The sequence below is a fragment of the Electrophorus electricus genome, chromosome 11 (assembly GCF_013358815.1).
Source record: "Electrophorus electricus isolate fEleEle1 chromosome 11, fEleEle1.pri, whole genome shotgun sequence".
NCBI classification, from domain to species: domain Eukaryota; kingdom Metazoa; phylum Chordata; class Actinopteri; order Gymnotiformes; family Gymnotidae; genus Electrophorus; species Electrophorus electricus.
The window spans coordinates 13419046-13431335 of record NC_049545.1 but is presented as its reverse complement, the minus strand read 5'-3'; the positions used below and the strand labels follow the sequence as shown (position 1 = coordinate 13431335).

Here is a 12290-nt window from a genome sequence, read left to right as displayed (position 1 = left end):
CCCCCACACTCCTGGAGAGTCCTGTGTGAGATGTCTGCAGGCAAGAACTTGGGGGCCAGGCTAGCCATATAACCCCATCAGTATCAGCCTGAAAAAGTGATGTGGATCCATCATTTGGGTTCACCACCTGCAAGAGGAAGGGTGGGTGTTTGTTTCAATGCCAGGGGCAGACATAGGCTAGATGTTTTCAGCCAGGCTAGACCTTGGCAAAGGACAATGACTCAGCTGGTTTCACCAAAAAAGGTTTTAGCCAGATAGACCTGGTAAGCCCAGGAGAGCCTTCAGGGTGGTCTAGTGGATGTCTAGTGGACTGTGAGACATGATTTTAAGTTCCACCTACAACAGGACCTCTATCAAATGCTGAGTGAGGAACAGGCCATTAAGTTTGAGTGGACTTCAGTTGGCCCTCAGTTGTGATTGGAAGGTTGATGGTGCCTCTCATGTCAGCAATCTTTGACCAAGGTAGTGGACATCAGCAATGAGAAAACCAATCAAGTTGAAGGGGGCCTTGCAAGTAATGCTCTCTAAGAGATCTCTTGTTCAGTTAGGAGGTATCAGATTGTCAGAAGGCCTGCAGCTAATGTAGCTGCTGAGGTGAAATCTCAGTTTTATGAGAAGTTTGAAGAGGCCATGGAGAAATACGTTTGGTTGGAACAAAGTTGTTCTGGAAAACTGTTTGATGTCTAAGGAGAGGAAGATGCAAGATCACCCAAGCCGTTCTGAGCAGTGGTGGAGATGTGTTAACGTCCACTGAAGTAATGTTGATCAGTGCAAGTAGCACTTTAAGGAATTCCTCAGTCTGGTGGACATGACCTCATACAGTGCCTGAAACTGATAGCTAGATGAAGTCACCATGGTAGTCAAAAAGCTGTGTGGTGGCTGGGAAGCAGGAGTGGAGGAGATTCAACCAGATATCCTGAAGTCTCTCGACAGGGTCAGGGTTGTGGAAATGGGAATAATGACCGGAATTGGACTGTGGTTGCAAAGCAAGAGCTTACTCCTAGGACTGGCAAGCTGGAGTGGTGGTTTTAATTGTTTAAAAAAGGTACCAAAAAGTGTGCTCCTTACACTCCTCAGCCTCCCAGGAAAAGTCAGTGGTGGTGTACTAAATTGAAGAATCTGCCCGATAGATGAACCTAGGATACAGAAGGAAAAATGCAGTTTCCACCTTGGCCGTGGAACAGTGGACCAGATCTTTTCTCTGGCATGGCTTTGTGAGGAATCATGGGAGAATGCTAATCCAATCTACATTTGAGACATATGACAATTTACCTCAGCATAAATTACATGAGGTGATGCAGGACAACAGAGTAAATGGGTTGCAGCAGTAAGTGCTGTGTCTGCATTTCTGATTTTAAGTCAAAGTCATTCACTGTGGGTGTTGGGCTCCAACAAGGGTAAATCATGTCTCCACTCCTGTTTGTGGTTTCCATGGACAGAATATCAAGTCACAGCTGAGGCTAGAGTGGTGTCAAGTACTGAGCATGTCTGTTATTTGCAGATGATGTTATCCTCTTAGCAGCCTTTGATGTAATACTTCAACATGTACTTGGAGTGCTTTGCGGCCAAATGTGAAGTAACTGGGATGAAAATCAGCACCTTCAAGTCCGAAGTCATGGTACTCTTTAAGAAAAGAACAGAATGCCCCCTTTATGTGAGTATAGAAATCTTGCCAATTATCTATTATTAACTATCTCAGAATTTTATATATGAGTAATGGAAAAAGGGAGCACGAGTCTGAGGCATCAGGCTGGTGGCAGCAGTGTTGTGACCTCTGAATTAGTCTGTGGTAGGGAAGCAGGAGCTTAGTTCTAGGATGAAACTCTCTATGAAGCATTCAACCTACTTCCCCATCTTTAACAAAGGTCATAAGATATAGGATGTGCCTGAATGAACAAGAAATAAGCAACAGAAATAAGGTTTCTCCACAGGGTTGCTGACTCTGGGATGAAGTGTGAAGCTCGTCAATTTGGGAAGGCCTCAGAGTAGAGTAGTATTCTAGTTGAGGATTCGAGCATCTCATAAGGATGCCTCTTGGTAAGATCCTGCATTGTCCCAGAGGAAGGAATGAGGGATTATATCTCCAGGTGGGCTTGGGGTTGTCTGAATGTCCCATAGAAGGAGATATATTTTTGGTGCAGTACAAAGAGAATTTTGAGGTGATCTTCTCCACCTGCTACCCCCACCAAGAAAAGTGGGGGAAAAAATCATGATTCTGCAAAAATGCTATAATCTAGCATATTTTATTTATATGAACCCAGATACTAAATTTGACAAAAAAGGTGCTGGACACTTGTCATACTATTTCAAGCACTCCAAGCAGCACAGAAAAGAAGAGATGATCTTATCAGTGGCCAAAAAATAGCGTACACATGTCCATGAGCCCTGGTTGTGTTTACGAATTACAAATTTTATATAATATTAATCAAACCATCCACAATATGAATCTTATTATAATTCGTGTCATTTATTTGCACCAATCGCATTTAAAATTATTTGGCCAGTGAATGCTATACAAATTGTAGGAACTCTTACTGTGATCCCAGTTTCCAGTCGGACTGTAATTAGTGCAGGTCATGGTGCGTTAAAATTAAAATGGCTACTGTACTGTCTCCGAGGCAATGTGATAGCAATCCTGCAACACCTGGAACACACTCTTTAAGGGTAGGTGCGAATGCACTGGTTGATTTTGCCGTAGAGCCAGCCCTTAACATTATGGTATAAGAAAAGCTTTGATCGATTTAGTGGATATGTCCAGATAAGCAAGCAAATCTTCATTGTATGTATGCTAGCTGGCTAGTTGTATAGTGTAGCTAGCGGTTAGCTAGGATAGCTATCTTATATACCTAAAATTCAACTTAGCTATTTATCTGTGTTGCGCAGTGGAAAAGTGTGGTTCAAGATTAAAATGTGCTAAGAATGGCTGAGATATGTCGATATTGTCAACAGTAAGTGACTTGCTTCTGTCATAATGCAATAGCAACACCGTGTGTAAAAACAGTTGCAAGTTTTACATAGCTTTATATTTGTATTTTACTCCCCTTTGCGAAGTAAAAGAGAACTGTGGACTGACTCTCGTCCATATTCTCTTAGGATGACACTGAAGAGAATTCTAGCGACAGCAGCCAGGCACCCAAGAGACGTAGAATGGGTTCCGGTGACAGCTCGAGGAGTTGTGATACTTCAAGCCACGAACTTGGGTACTGTTTTTACCCTGCCTCGCCACGCTATGCTTTATGACACCACGACCCAACTTGGTGACCAGCTGTAGATTTTAATTAAGGGTGCATTATATTTTCATGTCTTCTTACAGACCAACATATTTCCCTGCTGAAAACCTGACAGAGTACAAATGGCCCCCAGATGATACAGGAGAATACTATATGTTACAGGAGCAAGTTAGCGAGTATTTAGGAGTCACCTCATTCAAGAGAAAATATCCAGGTACTGCTGAAACCTTTTTGACCATTTGTGCACAGTCCTGTTCTGTCCTATTCAATGGCTGAGATTATATGGAGAGGTTCTCCTACACTCTTTGAATTATGTGAATCTTTTTCTTAGATTGGTTGAATGTTTCTTATGGGACTTATTTGATACTCTTCTGAAACTGTAGGGGCTGGATTGTTTCAGCTTGCAGGGTACCTCACCTTTTTTCTTTTCTAGATTTGGAAAGAAGAGACTTATCTCACAAAGAAAAACTTTACTTGAGAGAGCAAAATGTAATCACAGAGACACAATGTACTTTAGGTGAGTTTTAGCTAACCAGTCTATTTCTCTGTTTATCCTACTTCAAAAACATTTTGGTTTCACTGTCTAGGGTTCACGAATGACTTGGTATAAAAGCACTGTTTAGGCAGTAGTTACTGTTTAATCAGGTAATGTACAAAAGTGATTTCAAGTACAATTTTCTAATCCAAGTCCTAGTAAATGGTGTAGAACTGGCCTAATGTCTAGTGCCTGCATCTCACAGTTTCCTTTATTCATCTGTTCTAGGGCTTACTGCTTTGCGCAGTGATGAGGTAATTGATTTGATGATTAAGGAGTACCCAGCCAAACATGCGGAGTACTCAGTTATCTTACAAGAGCGGGAGCGCCAAAGAATCACTAAGGAGTATTCAGTAAGCACTCTGAGTGCTGTAAGTAACACATTCTTTGTCGTGTGAAATGTAATGTATGTCAAATAAGTATTAGTAAGAATAAATTCAGTGGGTAATATGGAAAAATAGGAATATGACATGTTAATTTTAGTTAATATACTGCATTGCCTGGCCAAAAAAAAGGTCACACACACTAATATTTCGTTGGACCGCCTGTAGCTTTGATTACAGCACACATTTGCTGTGGCATTGTTTCCACAAGCTTCTGCAATGTCACAACATTTATTTCTGTCCAGAGTTGCATTAATGTTTCCCCCAAGATCTTGTATTGATGATGAGAGCTTTGGACCACTACAAAGTCTTCTGCAGCACATCCCAAAGATTCTCAATGAGGTTCAGGTCTGGACTCTGTGGTGGCCAATCCATGTGTGAAAATGACGTCTCATGCTCCCTGAACCACTCTTTCACAATTTGAGCCCGATGAATCCTGGCGTTGTCATCTTGGAATATGCCTGTTCCATTAGGGAAGAAAAAATCCATTAATGGAATAACCTGGTTGTTCAGTATATTCAGGTAGTCAGCTGACCTCATTCTTTGGGCACATAACGTTGCTGAACCTAGACCTGACCAACTGCAGCAACCCCAGATCCCCCACAGGCTTGTACAGTAGGCACTAGGCATGATGGGTGCATCACTTCAGCTGCCTCTCTTCTTACCCTGATGCACCCATCACAGTGGAACAGGGTAAATCTGGATTCATCAGACCTTCTTCCAGAGTCCAATCTTTATGCTCCCTAGCAAATCGAAGCCGTTTTTGCCAGTTAGCCTCACTGACAAGTGATTTTCTTAAGGCTACCCAGCTGTTTAGTCCCAATCCTTTGAGTTCCCTTCGCATTGTGTGTGTGGAAATGCTCTTACTTTCACTATTAAACATATTCCTGACTTCTACTGTTGTTTTTCTACGATTTGATTTCACCACACAAGTGATCGCTGATCACGATCATTCAACATTTTTGTCCGACCACATTCCTTCCTCGAAGATGATGTTTCCCCACTGTCCTTCCACTTTTTAATAATGCGTTGGATAGTTCTTAACCCGATTTTAGTAGTTTCAGCAATCTCCTTAGATGTTTTTTCTGCTTGATGCATGCCAATAATTTGACCCTTCTGAAACAGATCAACATCTTTTCCATGACCACAGGATGTGTCTTTTGATGTGTCTTTCAACAAATGAGAAGTTACTCACTGCATCAGTTAGGGTTAAATAACTTGTTGCCAGCTGAAAAATAATCACCCATGCAGTAACTATCCAATGGGAGGCTCTTACCTATTTCCTTAGTTAAATCCAGGTGGTGACCTTTTTTTTTTTTTGGGCCAGGCAGTGTATAATTAATAGATTATGGTAATAGATTATACAACATAGCTCTGCATCATGTGTTGATAGATTTTCAAATTTCTTTCTTTTCACACTAGCAAATGCAGCAGCAAAATCCTCAGAAGGTTGAAGCTAGCAAAGTGCCAGAGTATATCAAAAAGGCTGCTAAAAAGGCAGCTGAATTCAACAGTAATTTCAACAGAGAGCGTATGGAGGAAAGAAGAGCCTATTTTGATCTTCAAACACATGTAAGGCTCTGATTATGAAGATGGGAGAATTGCTCTTTTACATTTTCTTAACTTTACCTTTTGTAACCTTTCCTTCTTGTTTTTGCCTGCAGATAATTCAGGTACCTCAAGGGAAATACAAAGTTCTCCCACAAGAAAGGACCAAGACAGGGCCATATCCTGTGGCCCTCATCCCCGGACAGTTCCAGGAATACTACAAAAGGCATGTTTATTTAGTGGATTAAAGATTCAAAACCTCCTTAATGAATGCTTAAACATGATCAGAGCAATGCCATCCATGGCATCCATTACTGGCAGTGTAGACTCTAAGTCTATATTTCTGCGAGAGCTCTTAACTAGTGCCGCTTAACTGTTTACCTCACGTTCAAATGATCGTCTGTGGTAAGAAGGTGTAGATACAGGTTTGATTAAAACTATTGCACCAGAGAGTTTAACCCATTTTTTTAACCTTAAAGGCCAGTTGAGCTCATGCAGGCCTATCAATGTGCCCCCCCCCCCTCCCACTATTGGTTCTTCATTCTGGCAGGTATTCCCCAAACGAGCTGCGCTATCTGCCCCTGAACACGGCTCTGTACGAGCCCCCACTGGACCCTGAGCTGCCAGCCCTGGACAGCGATGGAGACTCGGACGATGGCGAAGAGAACAAGGGAGCAGACGGAAGGAAAACCAAAGGCTCCTCCGTAAGTCTGCGCTCCTGGCTGCTTGCCTGCTTTTGCTGGCGGTATTGCACCAGCCTCAGGCATGCATCCTCTCTGTGATGAACTGACAGTTGTCGCTTTCCTTTTCCTTAACAGGACAGCTCATCTGGGAACACATCGGATGGAGACAGCCAGGACAGCGGTATCCACTCCAAAGGCAAGAGCAAGGACCGGCTAGGCACCCAGAGCAAAGATGCCACCCCTCGCTCCTTCCAACACAAATCTGTCCCTGGGTACAAGGTAGAAGACAAAAGCCCCTGATATGTTTTTTTTTGTTTTGTTTTTTTTCCTTTGCCCTCTCGGTATTTGTAACATTTTCAACAGAAAAATCTTCTTTTCACCTGACCTAAACGTCTACAATACACACGCATACGTGCACGTACATCCGGAGGGTGCAGCTCTCTGTTGGGATGGCCCTCGTCAGCAGAACTTTCTTTTCTTTTCTGAACGTCGTACTTGTTTGTTCAGTCCCTCTGAGCCCTTTGAGAATTCCCCTTTTCAGCACAGACTTTTGAAGCAATAATATTTTGTCCGGCCCTGCCGTTATTTTAAGTCTCTTGCTGGGTTGCACACTTTTTTTTTTTTTTTTTTCTTCCCCCCCCCCCCCCCCCCCCCCCCCCCCCCCCCCCCCCTCCCCTATTATATGAACATTACTTAGTGTTTTTAAAATACCTCTTGACTACCTGCCTGTCAGTTTAGTAAAAAGTGTGCAGACATGTTTGGCTGCTAATTTCCGAGGGTTTATCCTTATCATCTATAAATCTAAAATATAAAACTGTTGAAAGTAAGTTATGTATTTGAACATTGTTGCCTTTTAAAGGGGATTTCCATCCAAAAATAATTTTGTTCAATTTGAGTCTGTTGATTTGTCTCTGATATTCTGAGAAAATGCTGCATTTTAGGGAAAGAATTATTATTTCCTGATTTTTGGCTCAGAATGACCAATGTGGTCAGTTTTCAGAATTTACAATTCGGTGTATAATGTGTTTGGATAAGACTTGTGAGTCAAAACCAGGAACTAAATGTACATATGGAAATGCAACAGGTAGAAGCACATCTTTAGTTTCCAGAGTATTGGTTACAAACAACTAATAATTAATGTAAAATTATTTTTTTCAGTGGAATTCACCTTTAAAAATTTAGGTTTCTCTATCATTCAAGTGTTACCAAACTATTCTTTGATATGAAACACGTTTGTTAAGCTGGATGCCAGTGATTTTAGATTTAGGGCAGTTTTGGCAGTTCATACTTGTTGCCTCTGTTTTAAATTCTTTGTATTACTCTTCTTCACAAAGCACTTTGATGGATCAACAAAAGGTATACCTTCACAAACAATATTGATGTAGGAAAACACTATTTCGAGAAAGGGGACCTCAACACTGTTTCCTTTAAACCTTTAACAAAAAGAGCCTCTCTCTTTTATATCGCTCATTACCCGTCGCAGTAATAATCAGAAATCAGCCGTTTTATTTTTATAGCTCCATGCCTCAACAAGGATGTCTCTGGCTGTGTTTGGAATGCGTAGACATGTTTTATTTGCAAAGCGTGTAGAGGCCTGTGTTTTTCCAAATCCAGACCAGGGTTGTTTTTTGTTTTTTTGTTTTTTGCACAGCATAGGAATCGCTTTTATTGTATCCATTACTTTGCCATACCTACCTCTAGTAAGAAGCCCTAGTTTAAAGAACTATACTTGAAAATGTGTTGGAAGGTGTGTTTATTTTTCCTGTCCTCTAGATGATTTAGTACCTCACTTTAGCTATTAAATAAATCTACCAAAATGCAGCTTGTTTATTTTCCCCTACCACATTTCTACACGTTCTCCCCTCCTGTAAAGGTGGGTGTGATCCTGAACTTTTCAGTCCCAATCTTTGGGATACTAAGCCTCAAACACTGCAGCTTGCTCTAAGAGCACTGAGGTTTCTTTTGCGTTTGGAGAATTTAGTTTTATGTTCCTCTTGAATATTTAGGCTAGCTTAGTGGAAGAAATATTTGCATTTTAGCATTTAGTCATTGAAAAAAAATGAAACTGTTACCTAGACTGCTTAACTGGTTTTGTTTATAACATAGTAGGTACAGCTTCTGTTGGTCCTTTTCCTGTATAGGATGTTTGACATATTTTTACCCCTTATGCAATTTCTTGTGCTCTGTTATGTGTTACTATAGTGTAACTATAGTGTTCTTTGCAGATATTTTGTTTTCTCCATTTTTAAATGCAACTGTAATGATGATATTAATTTAGTTAGATCTCCTGTTACTGGGACAAAATGAAGGCTTATATCCTGTCGTTGACGTAACTGGGCTTTACTAACATTTGTCTGACCTGCAGCTCGGCCTCCTTTTTCAGTATGCTTTTCATTTCTTAAAATGCCACCACTGCTTTTTCAAGCAGTTTTTATAGTAGAGCCTTTTGACATGTTAGTACTTAGAGCAAATATCACGGTCACGCATTTGAATAAAAAGGTTTCAAAGAAATTAGATTGCAGAGGTTTTTTTCTATGGTGTAAGTACTGAGTGAAGGTATACAGCCTGTTGTCATGAAGAGTGTGTTTCATGTCGTGCTCTTAAAGCTTAGAATATGAAAACCTTTTTTTTTCTGGTACACTTAATCATGTTTTTCCCCACTAATCTTATGAACTTTGCGAAGACAACTCATTGTTAAAGTGATGTTGATTCATGTGTTAAATTATTCTGATTTGGTTTAATAGCTCACATTTTGGGGGGAAAACTTAAGAAATGTGTTTTCATACTTTATTAAAATCAATCATAATGCAAAACTTAAAATATTAAAGTGGAGATAAAAAAACATCATCATAAGTGAATCTTTTCAGGATTTCTTAATCCTGCAGTCTTTCATCTCAAATACTGATCTGCTAGCAAAGTGCTCTAAAACTCTGTTTATGCCAACCCAAACCTTTTTATGTTGTAATTGTTGTTTTCAGATCATGCCATTGTTTAGACCTATTGATTTTGATTAAAAATATCGCAGTTCAGTTTGAAATATCCTAGTTTGTGTGACCCATGAGCACAGAGCCTTATGGGAATTGTAGGACCTTTTGGTTGCCATGGCTTTTATAGCATTGCTCTGCCCTTGCAGCCTAAGGTCATTCCCAATGCTATATGTGGCATATGCCAGAAGGGTAAGGAGTCCAACAAGAAGGGCAAACCAGAGGCACTCATCCACTGCTCCCAGTGTCAGAACAGTGGTAAGTAAACATCTCCAGACTGTTTCTAAAACTGAAGATTTTTCCGTTCCATATGTGAAGTTGTCCAGCAGATGTTCTACTGGTGGTGGTTATAGCTGAAAAAACACATCTTGGTATTTTACAAAAGTTCAGCTGAAGGTGGTGCTTCTTGTCAGCAGGAATTTGCCTGTATGTTCACAATTAATGCCTGTGATTTTAATTGAAAAAAACCTTTTCTTACATGGTTTTCGTGGAAAACTTTTGCGATTTATGTCTCTCTGACAAAAAGCTTTGGCAACTGCAAGTTTCATAGTAAAATAGAAATATGAATAACTTGGCTTTAGTGACAGATTTTCACTTTTGCCAATAGCCATATTACAGACATAAATACAACGTTAACCATTTTAATTTAGCTTTGGCATTCAGCTGCATGACTGACAACCCTACTGTCTGTGAACATTACTCCTAAACATTTAAGTGAATTCTTATTTCTAAACATAAATAGACATTACAGCTGGCAGTTTCTATCATGGATGACTTTACTAACAAAGAAGACATCATGACTTTGTGTTTGCTTGGTATCTGTTATACCTAGCGGTCACTGAAAATAGTCCATAGCATCTTTGCTTTATAGCTCACCCTATTAGCTGTGCTCATTTATGCAGACCTGAGAGCGTCGTCCGTGTTGCTAGGATGCCCGTCTGTCTGCGTGCAGGTCACCCGTCGTGCTTGGATATGAGCACTGAGCTGATGGCGCTGATAAAGACCTACCCGTGGCAGTGCATGGAGTGCAAGACATGCACCGTGTGCGAGCAGCCCCACCACGAGGAGGAAATGATGTTCTGTGACAAGTGCGACCGTGGCTTCCACACCTTCTGCGTGGGCATGGACTCTATTCCCCTGGGTAAGCCTCTCCCTCCATCTTCACCTCCACAAAGCTTTCGTTAAGCTCTAAGGGTTTTGCTGCAGAAGTAGCAGTGTGTCCTGTTGGTGGTGGTGGTTGTCGCGGCGATCGCCTAACGTTAATTGCGATGTTGTCATTTTTGCAGGGTGTTGGGTATGTGATTGCTGCAACAAGGATTTCTTCTCGCCTAAGAAAAAAGGAACAGCAAAAACACCTAAAAAATTGAAGTGACTATAAATGGAGATGATGGTCAGCTGCACTTTTTTAACACACTTTTTTTTTTTTTCTTCATTTGACTGAGAGACCAGTAATCCCATCATGTAGTTTGTGGGTATATCTGTGTGTGTGTGTTTTGTTTTCTCTCTCTAGTTTTGTTTTTGTTTTATACAGCTATTAAGCTATGGCCTATGATGACTGTTTTTACATTTTTACAATTTGTACAATAAAGTGCAAAATGGCAGATTCTCCTTTTAAATCTCAGTATATTTGTTTTGGTAGTCGGAAAAAAGGGAGATGCAACAGTTTAACAACATAAAAATGCAAAAGATAATTATAATAAAAATAAAAAATATATCCATAGCCAAATGTGCTTATGATGCTGTTATGGTAAGTACCTGTAAATGTATAAATTAAAGGGTCGAAGATAACAGTGAAGAATTGTAACGAGGGCTTGTCTTTAAATTGTCTTGTTTAGTTCACATAGATCTCCCCTCATTCAGTAGTCAGTCACACTGTTCAGCTCCCTGAGCATTTTAGAGGTATGTTGCTGTCTCATGAGGTCATGCAGCACAGGCCATGTGGTGGGTGAGAAGAATCCAGAGAATAAAAGAAACTGTAATTTTTTTTCCTTATAGTCATGCGTGCTCTATGATAACCACACCAGTTGTCCACAAGAAAAGCTTATGGGCTCTGTTCAGCAGACGTTATACGTCTGGGCCAAGTCAAGGGTGACGTCTGCGCACACCTGTCACTTTTTTGTTTGTAAGTTGAGAGTACCAGCAGTTTGCTTCTGAAAGGCTGCCTTTGAAAAATATTTTGTCACTCACCTTTGCACAATTAAACATATGTAATGAATAAAATATAGCGGCTATCTCAAACACGACTATATTTTCTGTTGGGTTTTTTTTTTGTTATTGTTTTTTTTTTGGATGATATCATGTGTTTCTGATGAGTGTCCACTAGATGGGGACAAACACTTTTCTCTAATTGTGGCTCTTAGTTTTGCTGCTTCTCAGCAAGCCTGGATTCACCTCCTGTTGCTTGCAACATGTACTCAGTTCTTTGCATGTTTCTAAATGGAATCTGAACTACAATATCGTTTTGGCTAGGCCTGCAGACCTTTTAGGTATTATAGATCAGTCCTGTTGGAGTTGAGATAAAGGTTTTGTTTTTTTAAATTGGATATATGGGTGCAAATTGGCTCCAAAAGAACTAATGTATTATTTTGACAGTTTCAGGACATATTTCTGTCAGTGTTGTATAAACTTTAATTGTTAACGTTATAAACATGAAGCAGCCTTTAGAGTCTAGCAAACTAGATGCATATACTGTTGGAACAGTGTTTTCAGGTTGCTTTGGCACTGGTAGATATGTATACTCACTAGTATATGGTGACATGCATGCTCCAATTGAATTTTACTTCCATTTAAGCACTTTATGGTTAGAAAATTATAGAATTGTGGATGCATGCATTTGTGACTACTAGTAGTACAAACTCCAGTGTTGCAGGTGCTTTAGCCCATTACTTTCCAATGCTGTTTTCCCCTCAAAGAGCAGAAGCCATTAT

General features: G+C 40.3%; 1 protein-coding gene across 2 annotated transcripts; it reads left to right on the top strand.

Moving 5' to 3' along the window:
• The first annotated feature begins 2568 nt into the window (after nucleotides 1-2568).
• phf10 (PHD finger protein 10) lies at nucleotides 2569-10979 on the top strand. Of its 2 annotated transcripts, none has more exons than XM_027002586.2 (12): nucleotides 2569-2664; nucleotides 3094-3200; nucleotides 3314-3444; nucleotides 3664-3747; nucleotides 3994-4136; nucleotides 5571-5720; nucleotides 5813-5922; nucleotides 6247-6400; nucleotides 6515-6658; nucleotides 9513-9621; nucleotides 10316-10504; nucleotides 10650-10979. In XM_027002586.2, exons 1-12 carry the CDS (start codon nucleotides 2596-2598, stop codon nucleotides 10733-10735), a joined length of 1476 nt encoding a protein of 491 aa, XP_026858387.1. In that variant the 5' UTR covers nucleotides 2569-2595; the 3' UTR covers nucleotides 10736-10979. The 2 variants fall into 2 exon arrangements, with proteins under 2 accessions (XP_026858387.1, XP_026858389.1); XM_027002588.2 differs by lacking the exon at nucleotides 2569-2664 and adding an exon at nucleotides 2891-2948.
• Nucleotides 10980-12290: the final 1311 nt, after the last annotated feature.